The sequence below is a fragment of the Alosa sapidissima genome, chromosome 13 (assembly GCF_018492685.1).
Source record: "Alosa sapidissima isolate fAloSap1 chromosome 13, fAloSap1.pri, whole genome shotgun sequence".
Classification (NCBI taxonomy): domain Eukaryota; kingdom Metazoa; phylum Chordata; class Actinopteri; order Clupeiformes; family Clupeidae; genus Alosa; species Alosa sapidissima.
Genome location: NC_055969.1, coordinates 4,649,064 through 4,675,049, shown reverse-complemented (window position 1 = coordinate 4,675,049; position 25,986 = coordinate 4,649,064). Strand labels below are relative to the sequence as shown.

Below are 25,986 nucleotides of genomic sequence, written 5' to 3'. Positions count from 1 at the left end.
AGTGGAGTCTGAGGAGGGAACAGAGGGTTGTACGATGATGGCCCAACCAGCAGATCTAAATGTCACGGTGGCAGGGCAGTCAAGGTAGTGCCACAATAAATCTGCCTTTAAAGCCCTCTAGAAGGGTATTAGAGACTGAGAGAGAGGCCGCGACCAGTTAGTGCCCTGGGCAAAGCACCAGGCTACACACACTTCATGCCCATTAGGAAGCTGGTTCAGTAAGGACCAAGGCTGTGCAGTTGGCAACCGAGGATCACATGGAGGTAAATGAAAGTCCAGACTAAACATTCAAAAAGGAAACTGTGTCTGAGTCATCTGTACTGCCAATCCAAAACACCGGCTACACTCTTATATAGATTATAAGACTGGTCTAATTTTTTCAAATGTATGCCCTTCTATCATTACATGTCTGTTGTAGCCAGTTCCATTGATCATATTGGAAGCTAATTGTTGCAGCATACACTCCACGAACAGAACGCCTCAGTTACGTATCTGGTGTAGCCTGCCTGTAACACCCACTTATACAACATTGGTTTATCCAAAATCCCCCAAAAAACATATCATAATTTCAATCATGTGCTTTTGTCTTGTCTTCTTTATTGCTGAACCGGAGCGGTGAGGTGTTAAGAACACCGCCATGGATTGAATATTTTGAGGAAAAAAAGTGTATGTCTTACCTCTACTGCAAGTGTCTACATTAATAAATGTAAATTATGCTCAGATAAAAGAAAGGAGATTAGGGCAACAGAAATAAAGCACAGTGGCACCTGGTCCTCGACCCTGGAAACTAGAGAGGTTTCAAACATGATACCGATCAATAATGTGGGTATTTGAAGCTAATACCCACAATGCACTACAGGTCAATTTTTCATATATTATGAATTATTATGCAACGCTGTGAGAACATACGGCCTGACTCATAATTCATCCTTCACTTCTACATTGGGTGAGAGAATAATATAGATCTCTATGACATGTGACTGTTACCGTGATGAAGGCATTGCGATGCATAACTTGCTCTGCATCTGATCCAGCGGGGTTGAGTAATGCACACTCTGATCATTTCACAAATCAGCCATCATGCATTTGGATTTTACCACTAGCCACTCTCTCTCTTTCTCTCTCTCACACACACACTTTCTTGTTCTCTCTCTCTCTCTCTCTCTCTCTCTAGCTCTTTCCCTGCGCTCTCCTCCCCCGCATACAGGATTTTTGATGGACTGCACAGAGCCATGTCAGAGTGGGCAAGCGATGCATGAAAATCAAAGCACGCACGCACACACACACACGGCCTAACACTCTAATGAATGTGACCTGCAGCAGGGCAGAGATCGGTCTAAAACCCCCTCATTTTTAAAAAACAAATGATAAACAATCATTCAACTTAAAAAGACCTCGCTGATGACCACTTACAAAAACCTGCATGGCCATTTGATTGTTTGCAACCTCCCTTACAGCAATTTAAGGCTTCAAAACAAGTATCCACAAGTGTTTCTCTTCCGTGCTGTGTGGGAGGAGATGTCCAATGTAACATATAAATAAATAAATAAATAAATCACGAGACAAACAAACATCTCTTGGGCAGCAGAAGAGACGACGCTCAGTGAAGGGAGCTGCTGGTGCTGAGCTAATGCCTGCCTGGAGTACACAGCAAGTTCCTTCCACAGCCACACACACACACACACACATTCACGCCTCACATGAACACAAACATACACACCAGTGGACAAACACACACCGCCTGTAACATCAGCTGGACTCTTTCCCTCACTGTGATAATGAGGCAGCTCCCTTAACACACTCAACAAGTTGGATGGTATTTTGAGTAAGAAGCCTCTAACCTCCCAACCCTCCCTGTAATTAGGCATGTAAATAATAATCAAAGATGGGCACACTGCCAGTGGCAATTAGCCCAGTGTCTAGCGCTCTCTCTCTCTCTCTCTCTCTCTCTCTCTCTCTCTCTCCCTCTCTCTCTCTCTCCCTCTCTCTCTCTCAGCAGATCAGTCCAAGCACTGCTCCCACATCTCTATGGGACAAAGAAATGCACTAGCAGCGAAAAAGGGCTGCTTTACGAGATGAGGCTGATTCTGAAAAACAGTTTAAATTCTCTGTTGAATGTGTACTTACACACACATAAACACACACACACACACACACACACACACACACACACACATAGTTAAATGATGTACACGTTGTGTCAGTCATTATGATAACATTCCATGGGTGCATTCAAATTCCTCTGTACATCACTGGAAAAGGTGGAGAGAGAGACAAAGAGCGCAGGAAGAGAGGGATGAGAGAGAGGAAGAGTTGAGAGTGTGAGAGAGAGGGAGGGAAGGTGAAGGAGTGTGAGAACAAGTGAGAGGGTAAAAGCAAGAGGGAGTGACAGCAGAGCTATCAACACTCTCTGTGTTATATTTGCTGATGTTACTATAACGGTAGTAGGTCCAAAGAAATCTGCTGAGCGGGGAATGTGTGTGTTGGTGTGAGAGTGATGCGTGCTTCTCTGTTTGTGTGTGTGTGTGTGTGTGTGTGTGTGTGTGTTTTGTGTGTGTGTGTGTGTGTGTGTGTGCTGAGGGTCAAGGTGGCATGCTGGTATGTGCTGTCAATATGCCATGGGCAGGCAGCTGGACGGTGCCCAGATAAGCATGCCAGTTCTCAGCTCTCTGACACGGTGCCAGGCTCACGGCCTGCTCTGCCAGTCAGGGCTCTATTAAAGGCTTTGGCTCCGAGGTTGGACACACCAGGCTCCCATGACCCCATATGTGCTAGTCATTAGTATAGCTGTCTTTAATGAGTGACGCTGGGAACATTATTACCATCATCACTATTAACATGTTCTTTCACACTTCTCTCACTGTAAGCTGATTTTTCCTAGATGAAGCTAAGTGAGGGACATTATTATTGGCATATACCGAAGTAGTGATGTTGTCTTATCTTTTTGTCTTTATTGTTTAATTTTAACTGATTCTCTGTGACTTTATTAAGTTATGTTATGTTCTTGGCTTTGCAGATTGCACGGGACTTTAATTCACAACTGCTGTTGTGTTTAAATATGCTTTATAAATAAATTGAGTATGGAGTATTTGGGCTGGACATGGAGTTTAAACTTATTTAACAGCTGTTGTGTATTTGAAGTATATATTTGTATTATATTATATACTGCTTATAATATTATTAAATATTATATATAATATTTTAAAGCTTTCAAATATATACTGTAAATATATATTTACAGTATATATATTTGAAAGCTTTAAAACATGCATTTCCAGCATCACTGAAGCCTGACTCACATTGTACAGGATGTCCGTCCAGCCCTCCATGGTGATGCACTGGAAGACGGTCAGAATGGCAAACAGGATGTTGTCAAAGTTGGTGATGCCAAAGTTGGGCCCAATCCAGTACTCTCTGCATTCAGTGCCATTATCACACTGCCGAGAGGGCCGCTCTATGCCACACGGGTGATCTGCTGCCCGCTCACCTGCAGAATGGAGGGAGAGAAAGAGAGTGAGTGAGTGAGTGAGTGAGTGAGTGAGTGAGTGAGTGTGTGTGAGTGTGTGTGTGTGTGTGAAGGGGAGGGGGGGGGGGGGGGGGGGGGCTGAGTGAAATTACATTAGCATACTAATTTGCTCCTGATAATACCATGTAATAGTTCCTGCTGTACTCATCAGGAACTCATGCTGTACTTCCACTGAGAAAACTCTCACTGATACACTGGCTGACTGAGGAATCACAGGACACTACACCCATACATACATACATACAGGACACACATACTGAGCCAAAGGATACATAAAATCTTAAGACAAACCTACGAGCATGTTAATCATACACACACACACACACACACACACACACACACACACACACACACAGACACACACACACACACACACACACACACACACACACACACACACACACACACACACACACACACACACACACACACGTCTGCCTGCAGCTGTCAACATTTCACTCATGATGTCACAAGAAGCCTTGTTACCACTGCTGCCTAATTAAAGATGCACGCATGTGCACGCACATGCACGCACATGCACACACACACATGCACACACACACACACACACTGTCAAAACCCCTCACGTCACGCAAAGAGTGGTCTGGACACACCTTCTCCGTTATTAGATAAACTGATGTCTTGATTGAGTCTGATTGGTGCTGATGGGTCATCTTACATAAGGTTGACACTGCTGTAATTACCATGGAGCAGGATCACACCTGACACACCAGTCCACCTGAGCAACTGCATGGACGTGATTGGTGTGCCCCACTCGCCACAACGTTACCTAAAAACATTATATGGACACTACGTCCCTCTTGCCAGATCAGACTGTCCTTGACCAGTGACCTGCACTTTGATATCCAATATGTTATGCAACCGTGCTGCATCAGAGATGGGTCTACTTCTCGAGATCTCTCTGCCAATTGCAGCTGCTCTATCTCTCTTTCTCTCTCTCTCTGTCTCTCTCTCTCTCTCTATCTCTCTTTCTCGCTCTCTCTGTCTGTCTCTCTCTCTCTCTCTCTGTCTGTCTGTCTGTCTGTCTGTCTGTCTCTCTCTCTCTCTCTTTCTTTCTTTCTTTCTTTCTCTCTCTCTCTGACAAGTCCACTCCGGTCCTCTCCACAGGGGTCTGCGTGAGCAGCAGACAGACGTGAAGTGAGAACGTCTGCATTAGAAAACAGGCCTCTACACATCTCCTCCAGGGCAGTGGGTGGTGAGTGGGCTGTGTAAAAAAACATGACAGATTCCCTCTCCTCTGCTATAAACTGCCAGTTAGAATGTGTGTGGTGTGTTTGTGTGTATTTGTGTGTGTGTGTGTGTGTGTGTGTGTGTGTGTGTGTGTGTGTGTGTGTGTGTGTGTGTGTGTGTGTGTGTGTGTGTGTGTGGACTGCGAGATTTGCGGAAGGTTTTGGATAAGCTGATGAATCCCCACTCCTCCTCACACTTCTGGACGTGTGGGCCAAAATGTACCCACTCACTTTTCATATAGCCTTTCAAAAAGACAGTTTCAGTCACTTCCCAGTTTAAATCCTACCCATTTTGGTTTTGGTTACAGTTCAAGACAGGTGCTGTAATTTGTAAATTCAAAATCATATACTGGATGCAGCATTACCTTCAGCCACTGTAGCCAAGCTGATCAAATAAACTGAAAGTAATGAATGTACTCCTCTCAGCAGAAATGTGCATTGGCAGACCACCAAACCTACTCCGTTTTTTCCCAGAAATCCTACATAAATCATGTAATACAATACACATGGCTATGTGTAATGGCAGCCAGCAGATATACAGTAGAGCAAACCTTGGTCCCTGACACCTTCATAGAGTTGCTAGCAACAGACATTTGCAACCATTGGTTGTCAATTATAAACAAATTAGAATTAGCACTTTGTCAGCTACCTGTGTCAAGATTGAAGCAGGTGGTGTGGAACTTGCCCATGTAGAACTCCACACCGATGATGGCAAACATGACGATGGCAAAGAAGAGCAGCAGGCCGATCTGCAGCAGAGGAACCATGGCCTTCATGATGGACTTCAAGACCACCTGCAAGCCTACAGACAAGGGGGGGGGGTGAAGATTCAGAGATCACATCAGCATGTTCTATATATCTGCAATACGTAAATCTCTTACTGCGCTCGAAATTAGATGTTTGGTGAGCAATAAAAAAAAAAAAGTAGTTATTTTTTTTATAGTCAGGCACTTACTGGGGATACCCGATACCAGCTTCAGGGGTCTTAACACTCTCACAGCCCGCAGGGTCCTCAAGTCGAACTCGGAGCCTACTTTGTCGGTTGCAGACCCTACGGTACTCTGCGCTACGGTCAGAATGCTGTAAACACACAGAGGAATAGGATGTCAGCGGTCTGCTCTCTATTGGAACACTTGCTCATGGTGAAGACGGCACATGTAAATCTGTATTTTACATGACTGCGTTCACAATTTCTCTTTCACGCTTTGGAAATGTTTTTCTTACTGTCTTAGAGCCACTCTTCACACACACACACACACACCTGCAACTCATATGAAGGGATTACACAAGAATTCATAACCACACAGAGAGACAGAGTTTCGCAAATGTACACCCACCCACACACACACACACACACACACACACACACACACACACACACACACACACACACACACAATCCCTGCCTGCCTGTCAGTGTGGGATCTTAACAAAGCGAGCGCCCACGCTTGTGAGCGCAGCCAGGCAAGAGACCATGCTGACTCCAGACTCCCCAGCAGCCCGAGTGGAACATCAGCATAATCTAATCTAATCCCATCACGGGATGGCAGGCTGTACGCGTTGTCAAGGCAACACAGCAGAGCCAAGCCACACCAAGCTCATAGGAGCTCTTGTGTTACACACAGGACAAGACAATTACCCATAACACAAAAAAGTCCACTTTCATCAACCAAAGCCTGTGTAACACATAGTAGTAGTAGCAATTTATGTTTAATACCATGACAGCATCTATGGATACATTAAGGCAAAAAACTTATATTATACAAATATTAATAAGATATGTAATAAATAAAATGACATAAATAAAACAAACTACATTTGATAAAAATTCCTGTGAAACATAAAAAAACCCATAAAAGAACAGTGAAGCAGAGAAGCATCCTCTTGTGTGGGTGTATTTAAATTTGTATTTAAATCAAACAAAGCATGCAGTATTCTTATAGTACAGCATTCAAAAGGTTGCTTCTTACAGCATCACTGGGAATACATTGAGATGTCTATGGCAAACACAAGGAGCCAGTTCCAACTGATCCTAACCAAGATAGGCATGCGCACATACATGTGTGAAAAAGCTGCTCTACTGTACAGTACTTTGCCAAGAGCAAACCCCCAACTATCTTCCTAATGATCTGATCTAATTACCCTCACTGCTTCAGAGGGAGACGAAGAGCAATTAGGACCAAAAAGACTTGAGGGGAAAAAGGCGGGGGCAAAAAAGGCAAAGTGAGAGGAAATGTGGGGGACAAGAGAGAATGAACCATTTTAGAGACACAGAGACAACATACTGTAGACAGAGATGGGATGAGGAGACACCACAGACAGAGACGAAGGGAATAGAGAAGAACAAGTGCTGGAGTGGAGATCCATCTGGGGAGGAGGGATGGAGGAGGGATGGAGGGATGGAGGAGGTGGTGGGGGGGTGGAGGGGGATGGAGGAGGTGGTTGGGGGGGTGGAGGGGGGATGGAGGAGGTATGGAGGGGGGGGCTGTTGTTTTGACACTAGGCAGAAAGGAGCAGCTCACTGGCCAGTCCTGCGCTCGCCCTCAGCCACAGGGACTCAGCTGGCACACACACACACACACACACACACACACACACACACACACACACACAGTAGTACACACTATGAGGCACAGAGAAAAAGATGGGAAGAGAGGGGGGAATGAAAGTGGAGTGAACAAAAACAAGGAGAGGAGAGGGATGGAGAAGGAGGTGGAGAAGATGGACAGAACAGAGGAGACTAAACTAAAGTAACAGCAGATAGAGGAATAGAGAGAGAGAGGAGAAGAGATGAAAAAGCCTAAAGGGTTGTGGGATCATGGGGAGAGTCGGGGGGCAGAGCAGATAAGCTCCATTAAATGTGACAGAGCTGTCGCAACATGACCACCACCCCCTGCCTTTCTCTCACTCACACTCAACTATGTACACAAACCAACACACACACACAAACACACACACACACAGACACACACACACACAGACACACACACACACAGACACACAGTAAAAAGGCAAAAGGGGAAAATAATATAACACAACAAAAGACCAACAAAAGTACCATAATAGAACCATTCCTACATAGGTCAATAATCTAATCAAGAATACGGGCTGCTTTATGGGCAGTCTGAGGGGCCGGAGTGCTAAGGCCACATTGCTCCAGGACTGTGTGCTCTCATGGTGGGCTACTCACAGCCCAGGAGGAGCTGAGCAGAGAGGGTCAGAGAGAAAAGCAAAGCACTTGGACATGCATCAACACCTGTGGGTCAAACAGGAGGATGGAGGGACGCAATTTGCACTTTACCAGTTCTGCATTAGCTTCCACAATCTCCCATTACTGTCAGGCAAGTCATTCTGAATCAATTGCTTTTTGTATTTCTTGCTAGGAAAATCTGAGCAAAATGATCTTAAAGAAGAGAATAAAAGCTTTTTTAGGGTACCTGTTCTCTCCAAGTACACTTCCTTTGAGTATTCACACTTAATCCCAGTGAAGAGATCAGTGCAAAAGTCCACAATCATGTTTGCACATCAATAGAAACTGAACCTATGGCCTACTTTGGGTCTGCAACTAAAACACTCCGGTGTAGCCTCCCTGTAAATCATACTCTTTCTGAAATCAGGGAAGTCAGAGACTAAGCAACATTTGAAAGAATTTGATCTCAAAGAAGATGATTTGTATGGGGATAACACCGACTATTATCATACTCGAAAATCCAGTGCACTCAAATCCAGAAGCATCCAGAGTAATAAAGCAGACTCTCCTTTTGCTGTGAAGTTAGCAGTTCATCCTTGCCATCCCACTGCCTCTATCATCTATAATGCCTCAAAATAATGTCCCAAGGGACCGTCACTCCTGAAACGATGACTCACTGTGGATATAAAAAACACCCTTGTGGCCACGATAAGGCCAGCAAAAGATAGACAGACAGAATTCCATTCATATGATTGGGGAGAATTCTACAGGGAGGTGGATGACCTGCTCGTCACAGGGAGGAGTGTTTTTTTTGTAATATCCTGCTTATCGTTGCTGCTGCAGATTTGTGTGGGGCAGGAAATAAGGAGGGTGATGCTATCAACTGTCCATTGCACATACTGTAAGACTACTCAAGACCCAAGTTCTTTAGCATCTCCACATTGCTATTCTGAAAACATCAGACAACAAACAAAAACATCAGAAAGGGAAAGGACCGGCCATTTACGGTAACCATCAATTTATATATTCAGTTATTTCATGAATTATCAAATTTATTCAACAGTACATAATAAAACAACATCCCTTGCCATCGCTATTCTCTTCCACTGGCTTGGTTGATAGCCTCTGTTATTCTTTCAAACGGTCAAATAACTGCCCTCTCTTAGGGCCACAGCAATTAGGTCCACACTTCAAAGGACACTGTCTACCCATCCCTCCTAAACCGCCTGCACAATTATGTAAGCAAATCAGTCTCCAAATGACACTGATGATTTGCATCATGACTCAGGCCTCCACTCTGAAAGTAAATGAATTCACTTAGTTCACTAATGAATTCACTAGTTCAGGAACAAATGAATTCACTAGTTCAGGAACAGACAAACGAAAATCCAGACTGCCGTTGGGAGTTTGTGGGAGTGTCGAGAGCTTAAGCCCTAATTTGGTATGAGGTTGGCTAGTCTGATGCGTATTCCCAGGACCCCATGGGTCTATATTTACTCACTGTGGCCTGCCCAGCAGCTAGTACACTGCCCCCCCCCCAGACAGCGCCAGTGATTGACAGAGTCTGATTTACCTCCAGTGCAGCAGGGAGGCTGCCGACAGACCTGACACTCTTTTAAATGAGCTCACTGTGCATGAGAGAAGTGTGTGTGTGTGTGTGTATATATGTGTATATGTGTATAGGTATGTGTGAATGAGAGAGAAAGAGGGCGCATGCGTGACTGTGTGTGTATGTGTATGTGTGTGTGTGTGTGTGTGTGTGTGTGTGTGTGTGTGTGTGTGTGTGTGTGTGAGAGAGAGAGAGAAAGAGAGTGAAAGAGAGAGATGGAGGGAGGAAAGACTTCTTAAATGTACAAAGACACCTGATTATGTGTTATGTCTGCAACCAGGAATACAATTCCCAGGTCAGGTCACATCAATAGTCATTTCAGTGACCTGGAAACAGTCCAGCAGGGAAGGACAGAGGGGCGATGGACTCCTCTGGACATGAAGCCGTTGAACAACCTAAAGTATTATGACAGAGTAATCCCTGCCAGAACAGGCGCGCACATAGTATTCATTACTGTGTGCTTCTGTCACTGTGTTTCACAGGAGGTGTGTGTCCCATAGATATATATACAGTACATATACTACATATACCTATGCTGTGTCCAGTTCAACAGGTGGACTTCCCACAGCCATGGAAACAACTGTTCCTACTGCCGACAATAGATAATCAATAATTCAAACTAGCCTGAAGATAACTCTCCATCACTCATCCATGGAACAGATTATGAGCAAACAAACATACAAACTAATATTGGATCAGAATGGTTTCATCAATCATCATAAATCCCAGACTTCAGTACCATGCTGACAATGGAAGAACACAGCAAATGGGGAAAGTACTAATCAATGCTTGTGTGTGTGAGCCGAGCATTAATAAAGAGAAATCCATTACCAGGGTCACCATGCATCTCTGAACCAAAGCCCTCTCACCCAAAGGCTGGACAAAAGATGAAACTCTCTGATCTAAGTAGTAGCTCTTAAGTATGAGTGTCTGCACAGTGTGTGTGTGTGTGTGTGTGTGTGTGTGTGTATTTGTACCCTTGCAAGTGTTGTGTTTGCAAACTTTTGATGATGTGTGCAGTGTCTGATATGTGCAGTGTCTTCCATTCACAGCTGTGGTGCAGGTTAGGGTGTATGATGCCAGTGTGTGGGTGTTTGCTTTGTCTAGACACATCAGCTCAGAAGATCCATCACACACAAACACACACACACACACACACACACACACACACACACACACACACACACACACAGACACACACACAGACACACACACAGACAGACACACACACACTTGTCAAAACTCAAAAAGATATGAATGAGAGTGGAGAGAGAGGTTTAAAGCAAAATATTTGCTGAGAGAGAGGGAAGGAAGAGGTGTGGGGAGACATGATATGACACATATTGAAAAGAAAGGAAAAAGAAAGATAACAAGAGAGAGGTAAGGAGAGAAAGACTGAAGCAGAAAAAGACTAAACAGCCGACATAAAGTCAAATAAGAACTTTAGCCAGCACTGGCCGTCTACTGGGAGGCTGTGGATGTAATTACTGTGAACCTCAGACAAGGAGAGGGGGAATTGACTTGGCACACGTCTGTGTCTCAGACAGGTCTCTCCCTCACTCCCACACCTTCAAACAGTGGTCAGCCATCAGCGACAGCCGGACACTGACTACAGGCTAGGCCAGATAGGGAAAAGTCACAGCATCTTACCAAAACACACACACACAGACACACAGACACACACACACACACACGGGCGGTGGTAGTGTAGTGGTTAAGGAGCTGGGATAGCGTGCAGTAGCCTGAAAGTTGTTGGTTCAATTCCCAACTTCCACCGTTGTGCCCTTGAGCAAGGCACTTAACCCCAAGCTGCTCCGGGGACAATGTGATCCCTTGTAATATAGCTGACATATGTAAGTCACTTTGGTCAAGAAGTGTCTGCTAAGTGTAATGTAACACACATACACAGTATACCAGATAACTAATTAGAGACATAATTATACTGGCAAATTAACATGGCCCAGAGCTTTTGAAACCCATCACAAACCTAATGAACAGTTTCCAATATTACTGGCCAACATTATTGATAAAAATAATTTGCACTAGTGAAATCCCTAAGAAAGCGTAACAACAGACAACCAGTCCGCCTGCCTGACAGTCTCAATGACCATAGACGTCTGGGAATGGAGGGAGAAGGCAAACGTGTGGATGAGCAACTGCTCTCTGAATGGGAGGATGAAAACAGAAGCCGACAGAGCCACGGAAGAGCCCTGCTACAGCTGGAGGGCTTTCGCTCGGTTTTTGAAGAAACGCTCCCGAATATGGCCGTCTGTGAGTCACCGACAGAGCAGAGGGGAGGATCACTGGGGTGGAAGAAGCAGCATTAAAAAAACAGAGGAGCGCGTGCACGCGCAGACAACACACACACACACACACACACACACACACACACACACACACACACACACACACACACACACACACACACACAGAGAAAGACAGAGAAAGACAGACACAGAAAGACAGACAGAGGGAGAGAGAAAGAGGAAGAGAAAAGACGATTCCTGAAGCAGTAAAACAGTAAAACAGACTGAGATCATTCAGAACTGCAATCAAAACAAATTGCTCCACAAGCAATGAAAACTCTATTTCTTTTTTTTTTGTTGTTGTACTGTATCTGCTAATCACTAGCTGAACAGCATTAGTCTTTCAAAGCCAAGTCATTTTGTGAACATTTGGCCATGGCCAGCTCTAATGGATATTATTAGAAGGCTGGACTTGTAAGCCTCGGTGCTGTTGCTCTTGTGGCTGCTGTGGTCAGTGGCACTGCCTCCCTCCAGGTTCCTCAGGTTTTTTGTTTTTTTTTCACGGGAGCAGCCGGGCTTTGATGCCAAGCGTGGGCCGGATCAAGCCCTGGTGCGCCACGCAGAGATGGCGTGGCAGAGGAGGCTGGCATTTGCCCACGATGCCTGGGAAGAGTAGCCTGGTGAAGGCATCCTGACTGCCATGGGCCATTTGGATCAAATATGCCTGTCTGGCAGCACAGCTTCATATGGCGATTCACAATGTGTAACACACACACACACACACACATACACACACACTTCAAAGAATGTTCACTGACTGATGCACTTACACACATACACGCACACACATACAATATGCACCAATTCAGACAAACATACAAGAACGCATCTGACACACATGGCAATTCAAATGTACACTCACTCACACGCACGGAAGCCACAAATAGACAGGCCTAAACAGCGCTCACTCTCCCTCATTCCAGCACACTCCTGCATGAAGCAGAGGCAGCCAAGCAGAGGCAAATATAGCAGCGAAGAGAGAGGTGTGGGGGTTGGGAGGGTGGGGGTGTGGGGGTTGGGGGGGTGGGGGTGTGGGGGTGGGGGTGTGGGGGTTGGGAGGGTGGGGGTGTGGGGGTTGGGAGGGTGGGGGTGTGGGGGTTGGGGGGGTTCCAAACTGATCTCTGAACTGAACTGCCATCTCCCCCTAATCATTCCACCGCGGCTGGATGGAGATGGGGAAAAAACCTTTAGAAGCTCATCCACCACAAAACACACAAACGTGCACGCGCATACACAAACGCATACACAAACACACACACACACACACACACACACACACACACACACAGATGGGACATGTGGCTGGAGGTGTTAATGGAATCCTGTGTTCCTGGGACGCTGGCGTGGGGCCGTGTGTCCGTGCTGGTGTGACTGTGGGGTGAAGTGTGATTTGAGAGAGAGGGGGGGAGAGAGAAAAAGAGAGAGAGAGAGAGAGAGAGAGAGAGAGAGAGGGAGGAGGTTGGCAGAGGGAGAGGGGTTGACATTGGCACTGGCGCCGAACCAGAGGAGGCAAAGTACCACCCCCCCACCTCCACCGCCCCCACCTCCCTCCCTGTGTTTGTGTACCCGCCTCGCTCCATTAAAGCAGCGGCTCGTGCCACGCTCGCGTGCCCACTCTGCTCCGTCCACTGCACGGCCGCCCGCACGCTCGTCCGACTCCTCTCTACCCTTCCCTTCCCTTCCCTCCACCCATCCGCCCTCTGCTCCACACTTTCATCCCCACTGACTCTCTGACACTTCTCTCTCTCTCTCTCTCTCTCTCTGTCCCTCTCTCTTCTACTCTCCCCAATTTTCCTCGACTCACTCATCCTTGCTCTTCAGATCCCCTCAGATTTCTCGCCTTCTCACCAATCAGTCTCCACTGTTTTCTATCCGTCTCGTTTCTCCCTCTTGTCTCAGACGCCATCTCTCCTCCTCCTCCTCCTCCTCCTCCTTGTGAAATAGTGGAATAATTAACACAGGGTTGCTAATGTGTCCCTGGATGATCTCGCACTAATTGCTGAGAAAATTAAAGGAATGAAAAAAGCAAAAGAACAGTCAGTCTTTCTTTCTTCACCTTATAACCTCAGAAATCTAACTAAGTCACTTTCCACTTAACAATGTGCAGAGTGATGTTATTAAGAGTATAACCGAATTTTAAAAAAGGATTGGCAACAATTAGCTACATCATACCCTGAGAAAAACATACACTTCCCATAAATAAAGGCCACAAAAAAATGACTTCCCATCACAGACACATGAGCTTCTCCCAACACCAATTACGTGACTAAAACAATTACTTCAGTCAGTACCCAGAAAAACAGAACTCCTCATTCAGTTCCCATACTAGAAGGTAGGGGGGGGCACCATCTCCTCTCTTCTACAGTATGTCACATTGTTTCCAACTCGAGTGAGTTTGTGTGTGTGTTTGTGTGTGTGTGTGTGTGTGTGTGTGTGTGTGTGTGTGTGTGTGTGTGTGTGTGTGTGTGTGTGTGTGTGTGTGTGTAGGAGCATGCCGAGGTGCCCCCGGGGCAGAATGGCACGACGTTACCTCATTACAGGGCCCAGTGGGCAGGTGTTCTGGGGGAAGCGAGTGCAAATGAAAAGGATTTGGCCACCGTGTCCGAGGCTAAGCACACCCCCGCTGCTAAGTGCCTGGCCGGATGCCTTCACTGACGTGTGTGCCCCACATCCCCCCCAGTGACCCCCCAAAGGATAACCACCCCACCCCCCCACTCCACCCCCTCTCGCTGGCCCATATGGGATCAGATCTGCTCCCTGACACAGGCTCTCTTTCTCTCTCCTCTCTCTTTCATTTTCCCTCCCCTAATCGCTCTCTATTGTTCCTGCTCTCTCGTGGATGGATAACATATGCGTCTTAGCAGGGGACTTGGATGTGATCCCGCAATGCTTGTATAGCATCCGTGTCCCTCGTTTTCTAGAGTACCTTCTAGCTGGATGTAAACACCAAAGCAGCCCATCTCAGGGAGGTGAACTCAGAATGCCTCTTACCTGGTCGGCAGCAAGAGGAAGCACAGGAAGGGAGATGGAGCGATAGAGAGGTTCATTTAAATGAAAGAAAGAGAAAGAGCAAGAGGAGTCCTGTGACGACTCACTAGATCTTTTCACCTGAAAAGACATTTACTCTCACTGAGCGTTTGTGCTCAGTGAGAGTAAATGTCTTTTCAGGTGAAAAGATCTGCCAGACTGTCTGACTGCAAACTGACTGCAAACTGTCCAAACATTTACGTGAAAGAATGATTGATACTGGAGAAATGGCTTTGTGTTTGAGTTTGAGGCATATACTGTAGGTGAAGAGGAGATGGCCTCTGCTATGTTACCATTTTTTCTGTTTTCAATACTGAAAGGACAGAAACTTTACATCTACTTTGTCTGAAATACCTAATAATGAGATAAGCTGTGTGTGTGTGTGTGTGTGTGTGTGTGTGTGTGTGTGTGTGTGTGTGTGTGTGTGTGTGTGTGCGCGCATGTGTGTGCATGTGCGTGTGTGTGTGTCAGTAGGCATCTGTGCACTGTTTTGTGTTTGACTCTCACGCCAGACCTTCCGCTGTCCCATTCATTAAGAGCATGTGAAGAACGCACACATTAAAACCTGCCACCCTCTCTCTCTCCATCTCTCTAGCTACTAAAACCTTGTCACTGGGAGATGAAGCTAGGTGTAATATCACAGCTTTCATCGCCGTATTAAATTCAACAGCGTTTATTTCCAAGAGAAGCAAATCAAGCGAAACCCATTCTCTCCCATATGCCAGCGCTAAAACAAAGCCGCCGTGCTTACGTTTTACGTGCTTTGTTAGAAAACAAATTTGGTGAGAAATTGCCGTTTCAGGCTGCGGAAAATATTGGATAAGAATATTTCTCACGGGGGAAAAAAAAAAGTGCTCGATGCAGATATAGAATAGCATGTATGAAATGTGAAGCATGGACCAAGAAGTGACAACAAAAATATAGATTTCTCTTCCTCCACCAGCGCTTTGATAAGGTGGCTGAGAGAGCCTGCAGTAAACCAACACTGTCATCTGTACACGCCTGTCTGTTCACACCATGTCAGGAAGCAAAGAACAGGCTGTACATGGGGTTCATGCCAGATGAAAAGAACTGACTACTACACCTTAACATGCATCTTATGGGGGTGTAATGTACCATTACCATTTAGACCACATAAAACACCCACACACACAGACACAGTGTAACGCACTCTTGCCCTAATAGGTAATAGACATCAGGTGAGATGCTTCTTCTTTGATTATTCTGTGTCATTACTGTTATGTTTATATGATACATCAAAAGGGCAAACGTGTGTGTGTGTGTGTGTGTGTGTGTGTGTGTGTGTGTGTGTGTGTGTGTGTGTGTGTGTGTGTGTACGTGTATGTGTGTGTTTTTGGACTGAGTGTGTGTACCTTCCCCTCGGCCTTCAGTCTATCACTAATGAGAGGTAAAATATTCTGTCATTAGAGTGGCGCTCTGAGCCCTACTGACATAAAACAGCTCACTCACTTTAACACTGTTCAAGGAAAGGAATACACACACACCACACACACACACACAGACAGGCCAACCCAAACGCTCAGTGTGATTATTATGAACAGCCACCCACTCACACATTAGTACAGAGTGTACTGTGAACAATCCCCCATCCCCACCCAAACACACACACACACACACACACACACACACACACACACACACACACACACACACACTCCATGTTTCCAACACAACCCAGTACAAAGCACAACATAATAATTCTCTCTTCTTGATTAATATGGTCAATAGACAAGACACAATGTGGAGTGCTTTCAATTTTCCATTTACTGCAACATGTTCATCGTACACAGGGTTTCATGATGCTTTTCAACACCTCTGTTTCCAGAGGAAAGCGTCTTCCGTAGTGCGTACCGTCTTCAAGACTACAGCAATGTTTTCATGACCTAAGCGCGATCGATCTCCGTGGAGAATACCGTAAAACTTCAAATAATAGCCGAGTCCCTAAGAGACGCCTGTGTCTTTTAAACGCCTGGTGTGGCTACAGGTTTGGGTTAAAGGCTGGTCTCCAGTAGAGGCCTGGTCTGTTTTTTAGATTTTTTCGGGTTGTTTTGATCTTCTAAAACCCTGGCTATATACTGAAATAGCTTAATGATGTAAAGTCAAGGGCGCAGTTTTTTATTGATGAGTTGGAGTGGCAAGTGCTGCGCATAGTTGCAGTGGTAAAACTTCTCACTCTTAGACCTACTCATACACAGCGCTGAAATGGCGTATTTAGCTGTCTAAATTTGAAGCTGGGAGAGAAATGGTCGGACATCCATGATTATTGTGTTATTCAGCACCCCTGGCCAAAAATATGTTCCCTGCGCCTGGAAGTAGGCTATGATTTGAAATGTCGACTGTTGTCAAATTTGCCAAATACGGGAGAAACGATATGGTTCATGGTCTCTCATGCTGTTTCATTCGTGCCAAAGGAGCGAGAATGAAACATTACGCACGTTCCACTTTTGCATAAATAATTCCCGAACGGTTTTGGTCAGGGATGATAATGCAACTGTATTTAACAAAGGACCGATATAGGCTATTTGCTAGTGACAAAATATGAGCTTTCAGTGTGATACGATCTCTTTGTAAATTACGTTTGATTAAAACGTGTTTCATCTGTTCTGGCTATCCCTGCTATTTGGATCTTACTGTATCTCACTCAATGAACAACATCTCAACACTAAATGAATGATGATCCGTAATTGTCATCAGATAGCCTAGTCATATAGGTAGACATTCAGTGTGTTTGAAATAATTAATTCGATAATATTTTCCATCTTTGCAGAGGAAAAGTTTTGTGTAAAGGGAATTAAAGGCCTGTCTCATATAGACGCCTGTCTGTAATACTAGCCGGTGCAGTTTGGCGATTTGGGAAAATAAAAGCCCGGGCTATTATTTGGAGTTTTACGGTAGTAAAGTAAATGCCAATAGAAAAAACACCTGAAGGTCAATGTTCAATCTACAGCCTACACCACCTGAGAAGGGAGGAGGCCAGGAGCCCCAGTCAGGCTGAGGAGAAATATTCACTGCAAGCTATTGATGATGGGAGAAAAGGAGAGGAAGAATTAAGCATCAAGGAGGGGACATGAAAGGAAATTTTAAACTATGCTGACCACACAGTATAAAAATCAACCACTCCACCTCGGGTTGGCGATACGTGAGCGAACAGCGATCTACCAGCTGGACGGTGTGAGAGAAAACAAAAGCCGGCCGGCTCGAGGAGGCACGAAGCAATTTGTCGAGACACAAGGCCCCCCCTGATGGCGTGGCAGCGAGCAGAGAAAAACCTACTCTCATCAGGGCTTTTGAGACACACAGCTGCGCTCTTCACTGGAGACACATGGAGCGGGAGAGAGCCAGGCGCGTGAGATGAGACGAGACGAGAAGAGACGAGGAGAGCATGCTCAGCTCACTACTGGGGGTTTGGAGCAAACACAAGACTCCATCCGCAAATCTGTGCGTCTGTGTATATTTGCTCACATGTGGGAATGAGTGTTTGCTTGTATTACGATGTGGTAGTAGTAAAAACCGTAGTTCGTTTTCTGTCTTCAAAATGGACCTTCTTTTGATTTCTGCACAAGATTATGTTGAATTGTTGAAAGAAATGATATATTGATATGATATGATATGATATATGATATGATATATGTGCCTAGTGCCAAACAATCCAGCCCAGCACAGAGACATCTGTGAGAAAAAAAAGAATAGGATACATGCACATTACTTTTGTTTCTTCATTGCTTTTGAAACAGCGTCATGCAACAATCACAATGCAGAAAAGCACAAGGGAAAGGGAGGAAAAGAGATGCAAGAGAGAGAAAGGAATCGGCTTTAGCATCATCATCCCATGCCCCACTTTAAGCCCGTATCTATGGACTGTCAAGCTGCAGACGGTTGGCATTGTTGCCGAGGCGCTACTCATCAGCATCCGCCCACTCCATCTCCAAGCAGGAGGTTAGCGTTGTGCCTTCAAGAGCGCGCGTCTCTCATGCCTCCGTTTCAAGAGCACGGCTACACACAGCTGACTGACTACACTACCACTGTCACTGCTAGAGCCTGGATGGAGGAGGTCGGAGTCGGTTCCAATCCAGCTGAGCATCAAATTGGAATACTGTATGAATTGGCTGAATGAGGGGGTAAAGCCCAGTAAAATACACCACCCCAGCAGAACCACCACTGAGACGCTTTCAAGGGGAAAAAAATTAATTGAGATGTTTTGCTGATTATACACATCATGTGCCCTGACGTTGACCACACTATGACCATAGGCTTGTGCGCACACTTATGCTTAAACACACACACACACACACACACACACACGCACTCACACACACATGCACGCACACAGACACACACACACACACACACACACACACACACACACACACACACACACACCCAACAATAAGCGCCTCTCTATTCTTTGTATGCCATCTCGTTCTGTCTTGGGCAGGGTGTGTGGCTCCGACGAGGACCTGGTTTCATTTCCTGTGTCAGCGATCCAGCTCATCTCGGCTCAGCTCGACGCCCTTCGCACAGCTGACCGGACGAAGCCACTATAACCCTCATTCACTGACCGAGCCTCAATTCATCCACAGCCAATACAGCAGATGTGCACAGAGGCAAACAGGTACAGCAGAGCAGTGCACAAACGAAAAGAAATAACAATGATGGGATAGAGAGAGAGCGAGAGAGAGAGTGAGAGAGAGAGAGAGAGTGAGCAGAGAGTGAGAGAGAGTGAGCAGAGAGGGAGAAAGTGCAACCTAGAGAAAGAAAAAAAGACAGACAGAGAGAGACAGCGACCAAGAGAGAGAGAGAGAGAGAGAGAGAGAGAGAGAGAGAGAGAAAGGAGTGTACAAGAAAAGTGGAAGGAGATAAGGAGGTCATTTAGCTGCAGTGTAACCATGGTTTTAATTGTGCAGCCGGAGTAGAGGATCAGTATTGGGGGGGGGGGGGGGCTGTAGATGGCTCCCCACCCCTCCAGCCCATGTCCATTTCCTGGCTAATCTTCAAGATAAACACATTACCGCTCCCAGGGAGGAGGAGGAGGCGCTTAGCTGGAGCGCTGAGAGACTCCAACAAGACCGATGCCACCAAACGGCCACAGAGGAGCTGCTCCTGGAGATAAAGACGAAACCAAGGAGCGCTATACATTCGCCTTTAGAACAACTACTGTGTGTGTGTGTGTGTGTGTGTGTGTGTGTGTGTGTGTGTGTGTGTGTGTGTGTATGTATTTGTGTGTGTGCGAGCGAGTGAACGAGTGAGTGAGAAGGAAAGAGAGAGAAAGAGAAAGAGAGAGAGAGAGAGAGAGAGAGAGAGAGAGAGAGAGCGAGAGCGAGAGAGAGAGAATAAGTCTGAGGGCATGTCATGTGAGGTTTCTCTATCTGTGTGGTACAGAAGCGGGGTGGTGACTTACCATCACTGTGGGCTGATGGGAAATGAGCGTGAGAGTGTCAGGAAAAAGAAAACTGGAGGAATTAGGGCCAATCAGAACAGGGCCAGAGTGGGATTTGAAAGAGTGCAGGAGAGAGAGAGAGGAAGGGAGAGAGAGAGAAGGAAAATGAGACGAGTGTGAGAGCTGTGATAAACTGGGATTTAGTGGGGTGGTGTGTCACCGGCAAAGAAAACAAATGTCATCTTGAACCTTGGTGAGACGAGACTTGTGTCAAGGTGACACTGAAACTGAGTATTGACAGGGGGAATGCTTGCAGCTCCGATAGTTGTGGGGGAGAGACTGTCTGAACCCTCCAAAACACCCAGGCCCAGGTAGTGTTCCTCCTGTCTCTGAGCGAGTGTGTGTGTGTGTGTCTGCTTATGTCAGTAAGTGGGAAAACACATGAAAGGAATGCAACATTTCTACATAGGTTTTTGTGTGTGCCTCCGTATATGTGTGTGCGTGTGTGTGTGTGACAGAGAGTGAGAGAGAGAGAGAGAGAGAGAGAGAGAGAGTGTGTGTGTTTGTGTGTGTGTGTGTGAGAGAGAGAGAGAGAGAGCGTGTGTGTATGGGTGTGTGTACTGTAGTCATTTAGCCCACCGAGAAGCACTCTGTGTGATGTGTATAACGCGTCTCTGGGGAGTGAGCTTTTTATCCATAAAAAGTGGAGGAAGCGTCTTCCCTTTAATAGCAGAGAGAAGCCTGGTGGGACCTATAAAGCAGTAGCACTCCTCTGAAGCCCCGTAAAGCAGCCAATCACACATCAGAGCTGCAGGTGTGGGTAAACCCTCAGCCAATAATGAGTGATCAGAGCGGAGACTAAATGAATCGTTTAGCGGAATCTGTCGCCGTGTGGCTTAAAGAGCACACCGCCGCCACTGCCTGTGTACTCAATTACTACATCAGTCAGTATATGCTTGATGTGAACATCAGTCAGTAAATACTCAATGACTACATCAATCAGTAAAAACTGGCATTATGTAATGCCATCTTAGTAATCAACACACCATAATAGTATTACAAGGCAATACAACGCCCTGACATGTAAATGATACAGCACGTCCTAAAACCATCAAAGACATGTGTGTGACACCCTGAGAGTACATAGTACATAGATTAAGTACTTTATGTACCTATATAGGCGCTCTAAGTTGATTTGAATAAAACCATCTGTTAAGTATGCTACGCAGTATTTATTTTGATGCTGGGTTCTGGTACTGTAAGCTCAGAGAGAGACAGCTACATGGATCTGCCTTCCTTGGTGCTATATGGTGCTTGGTGAGGCTGGGGTGGAGATGTTCTTAAAGTCTCTGTGGAAAAAAGTGATGTGGAAGTTCTGCTCTCTGCTCTGATTAAGGAAGGCCTTCATTCATTCACCACTGGATGATTCTCTTCTATACTTAAGGTGTGTATCATTTGCATGTGAATGTCCTGTAGAAGGCGCTTTGTTACTTTGTCATGTTAGAGAGCCTTACAGTATCATAAAACATTGATATTGGCTTCTATATAGCATTTGGCTTTTCTTGTCATGTTCTCCCCCTGCTGTGCTAAACCAACCCAGTCCAGCAAACAACCATAATGTATTATGCAAGAGCCTTAAACATGCCTGTTAATACAATTAATTCTCCTGCTAACACAGTCCTGGCCATAAGACAGGACAGTAGGAAATCTAAAGCTCACCTGGAAAGACTCCATCTGGCTGTTATGCCTCCAAACAGACACAGCATAGACAACTTTAATACCTGCTTCCTGCATGTCAAATGAAAGGCTGTTGGACTGTCAAATCACATTAAAAATGTTTCTCAATGTTGCAACAGGAGGAATGCATGAAATAGTAAAATATTGAACATGGTTTTTAAATCCTATTGAAAAAAAGAAATAAACTGTGTAGGGCTGTGCGCTCTAAGGGCTAGATTTATCAAGCCGCTTGCGCCTGTTTCCAGGCGTTAATTGTTCGCAAAGACTGATGTAACCGATGTGAGCTATTTACAAACAGGCCGCACTTGGGAACAACCGCAAACTGCCTGTTGCAGGAGCTGGAAATGGCAAATTGCGTTTTCCCATGTCATGCATATGCATTCAGAGGAGGGTCAGGGGAAAGTGGGAGTTTTGTGTTCAAATGTAGGAGGAGAAGCGTGAAATGCGCCTAATTAGGTATCCCCCTGTATTTACGAAAACTGTAACCATAAAAGCACACGTCTGTTCTGTGGTGAAATATTTCCGCCTGGTAAAAGCAGGTGTTACTCCAAATTATGGTTAAATGCATCAATAAGAGGAACTTTCAAAGACAACAGAATTCCTATTCAGAGAACCAGTTTTGCGCTGTACTTTATCTAAAGCAACCTTAACTTTCGTTGGGCTTTCAAATGTCTTACTTTCACTTTCAAGTTATCCACTTAAACTTGCCTACTTGTTAGATTTGACCAATCTTCCATAGCCTACCACAAGTAGTTTGAGTAGAGCAACTGCTCTTCATTATCTCCCAGCTTGTTGACATCTTATCATGTATTGTATTAATGTTTCATGATCGCTAAACGTTTAATTCGTTTTAATGTTGTTATCAGCGAACTTCATTCAACTGCGCTTGTGATTGAAGTATGCCGTTCAGTTGTGGATGCTCGTAAATTGCGGTAGAGGGTGGAGAAAGGTTAGTTACCATATGAGCGGCTGGTTTGATAAATACTGCGCACAATGAGGAAGCACAATGTGCGATTGTGCGCTAATACCGAACTCGCATAAACAGACGCACCACAAACTGCGCTACTGTTAGTAAATCGACCCCTAAGTCTGTATTTTCACTGCAACTGCAGCAATTCAAATATGCCATGCTATTCATCTCAATTTGTGCTGCACCAAGAGAATAAGGATGGCTAAAACACTTGTGTGCCTTTGGCACTAACCATTTAGAGTCACTATTTGAAGCAATCTCAGTTTTAAATGGACTTTAGGGAAACCCAAAATACTGGTCTTATTCGGGGGTAGCCGAGGACCCAAGAGTAGTGCAGTGTAGCCAAGGGTGGGCTGGAATGGTACAGTATGTCTGTGGACACTTAAGACAAATGTGTCTTGGGCATACGAGAGAACAAGCTTCTCACATGTAACATGTCACAACCAGGCTACTACGAAACACACACGGTAACATCCAACTTTACAGCACGCACACAATACATAAATACATACATCATTGCACTATTGTACATGGAGGGCTAGAATGGTATGTCTGTGGAAACTGAGGGGCAAATGAGGGGTGAGGAGGGGTAGGAATGAGGAGAGGTAGGAGTGAGGAGAGGTAGGAGGGGTAGGAGTGAGGAGGGTTAGGAGTGAGGAGAGGTATGGGGTATGGGTTATGGGGTGAGGAGGTAAATGAGCAGATTCTACTGGCAGGAACAAATTCACACAGTTACTCATTATGCCTCTCACACCAGCCAGCTGGCACTGTCCACTGGTATCCACACACACACACACACACACACACACAGGCACAAATAAAAACATGCACGCACGCACGCACGCACGCACGCACGCAATTTCAATACACTGACTCTACTGAAGTACTTTCTCTTTTTCTTCTTTGTCTTGTTTCTCCTATCACTCTCTCCTTCATGCACCGACTACCTACATGGATTGGATATCAATAGCATAGTGCTAATGAACTTCTGAATTTATCGGTTCATTAGCAAGCCAGTTATTCTAGATAAACGTTTGACACAGATAGTGGTTTGGATTCTTCTCTTAAACACACAAGTTAAACTTGAGATAAGAAACATCTGAAATAATCAAGTCTGGTCCAGGCCGTGATCAATGCTAAAGTGGGATTTGTTACCTCAGACTCCATGGTTGCTGTTGGAAAAGGAATCACTGTCTCCTTTACAGCAAAATTAAACCGTTTCAAATTGTTTTCATTATATTAATACAGAGGATTAGATGTTATAATTCCTTGTGCCAAAATCCAAGGTAACAATTCAACGAAAAATACTATCAAATGTTTCCAACAACCAACAAACAATTTAATGTAAGAGGGTGTGGCCAAAAATGGTCACATGTTGCCAGCTGGTAAATGTTCATTGGGTGAGAATGTAAAAGGTGGACAAAATTCATTGGTCAACTTGACAAGCTTGGTCAGAACCTGTTTGTTGCATCTGAGTGGTTATTAGAACAGAACACTTTGAAAGTGTCTGGATGATGTTAAAAATACAATGAGGACTGATGGGCATTACATCATAATTCATTTTGAATTTCCCCTTGGGGATCAGTAAAGTATCTATCTAATTATCTATCTATCTATCTATCTATCTATACACATACATTTTCTTACATGAAGATAAATATGTTCTTTCTTCTGCACATTTCACTGTAAGTATTGTGCATTATGTGGTATTATGATGTAAAGTCCATTTTACACACACACATCACCTCTATTCTACTGTGTGTGCCCTTCCCGTCCTTCCTTGGCATCTCTCTCTCTCTCTCTCTCTCTCTCTCTCTCTCTCTCTCTCTCTTGCTTTTCCATTTTTTTTGCGCTTTTCCATCATGCCTTCATGCATTTCTTTTCCCCATGAGAGGAAGCGGAGCTGAAAGACCTCATCATATTTAGCCAAAAGGCTGCTAGCAATGTGGGTAAAACTGCCTGGTAACTAAGCCCCTAAATCCCCACCAAAAGCACACATTTCATAGACAAACACTCCTGCATGTAAACATCCATACATCTTCATTCAAACACACACACACACACACACACACACATACAGATATATACACACACACACACACACACACACACACACACAAACACACAATCACACACACACACACACACACACACACACACACACACACACACACACACACACACACACACACACACACACACACACACAAACACACAATTTCAGTCTCAGAGGCAGAAAGGCCTGATATGATAGAAGCGGAGATAAATTGCTCTCTGGATCACTGACAGCAGAAACACTGAGCCACCTGGGCCTGTGAGTGCCACACTCATAGCATCTGCAGCTCTATCTCTCTCTCTCCCTCTCTCTCTCTCACACACACACACACACACACACACACAAACACACATACAAACACACACAATCACACAATCTCTAGTGCATTACAAACAGCTTTGTTCTCTCTCTTTGGACTATTTCTCTTTCTGTTTACTTCCTTTGACTTGCATCTTTCCTTTTCACTCTTCCCTTCCTCATAACTTACTTCCCTCCATTCCCTTCTTTCTCTCTTTTCTGAGACATCCCCTCTTTCCTCTCTCTCTCTCTTTGCTTTCCTGAGAGATCACCTCAAGTGCTCTTCTGCACGTGGAGAGCTGTTTGTGTAACCGTCATCAACCATCTGCAGACGTCAACCGGAGCTGACCGATCTCCAGCCCAGCCGATGGTGAGACCCATTTGACTCGCCAGAGAGAGCGCACCTTCACAACGAGGAATGGAGATGACAGCTGACAGCACTCATACACAGACAGTGAGAACACAGCGTATGTTGTAACCCAGTGCAAACCCTGACATTTAGCATACCTCACACAATAGCATGTACAAACACACAACGAGAACAACATGCAAACCAAGGTCTTAAAGCTGGTCTTTCTAACAAACACACTTATAATCTCTGCACACATACATTCTATGAT

At 45.2% G+C, this 25,986-nt stretch overlaps 1 protein-coding gene across 2 annotated transcripts in view; it reads right to left on the bottom strand.

The window, feature by feature from the left end:
• The window catches only part of cacna1bb (calcium channel, voltage-dependent, N type, alpha 1B subunit, b), a 152,019-nt gene that overhangs the window by 89,940 nt on the left and 36,093 nt on the right, over positions 1-25,986 (bottom strand). For both annotated transcript variants that reach the window (XM_042060163.1, XM_042060164.1), the window contains exons 6-8: positions 5,732-5,856; positions 5,426-5,578; positions 3,300-3,487 (exon numbers count right to left, since the gene is read on the bottom strand). In XM_042060163.1, the coding sequence (XP_041916097.1) occupies positions 3,300-3,487; positions 5,426-5,578; positions 5,732-5,856 (466 nt within the window). The remainder of the gene's footprint in view (positions 1-3,299; positions 3,488-5,425; positions 5,579-5,731; positions 5,857-25,986) is intronic.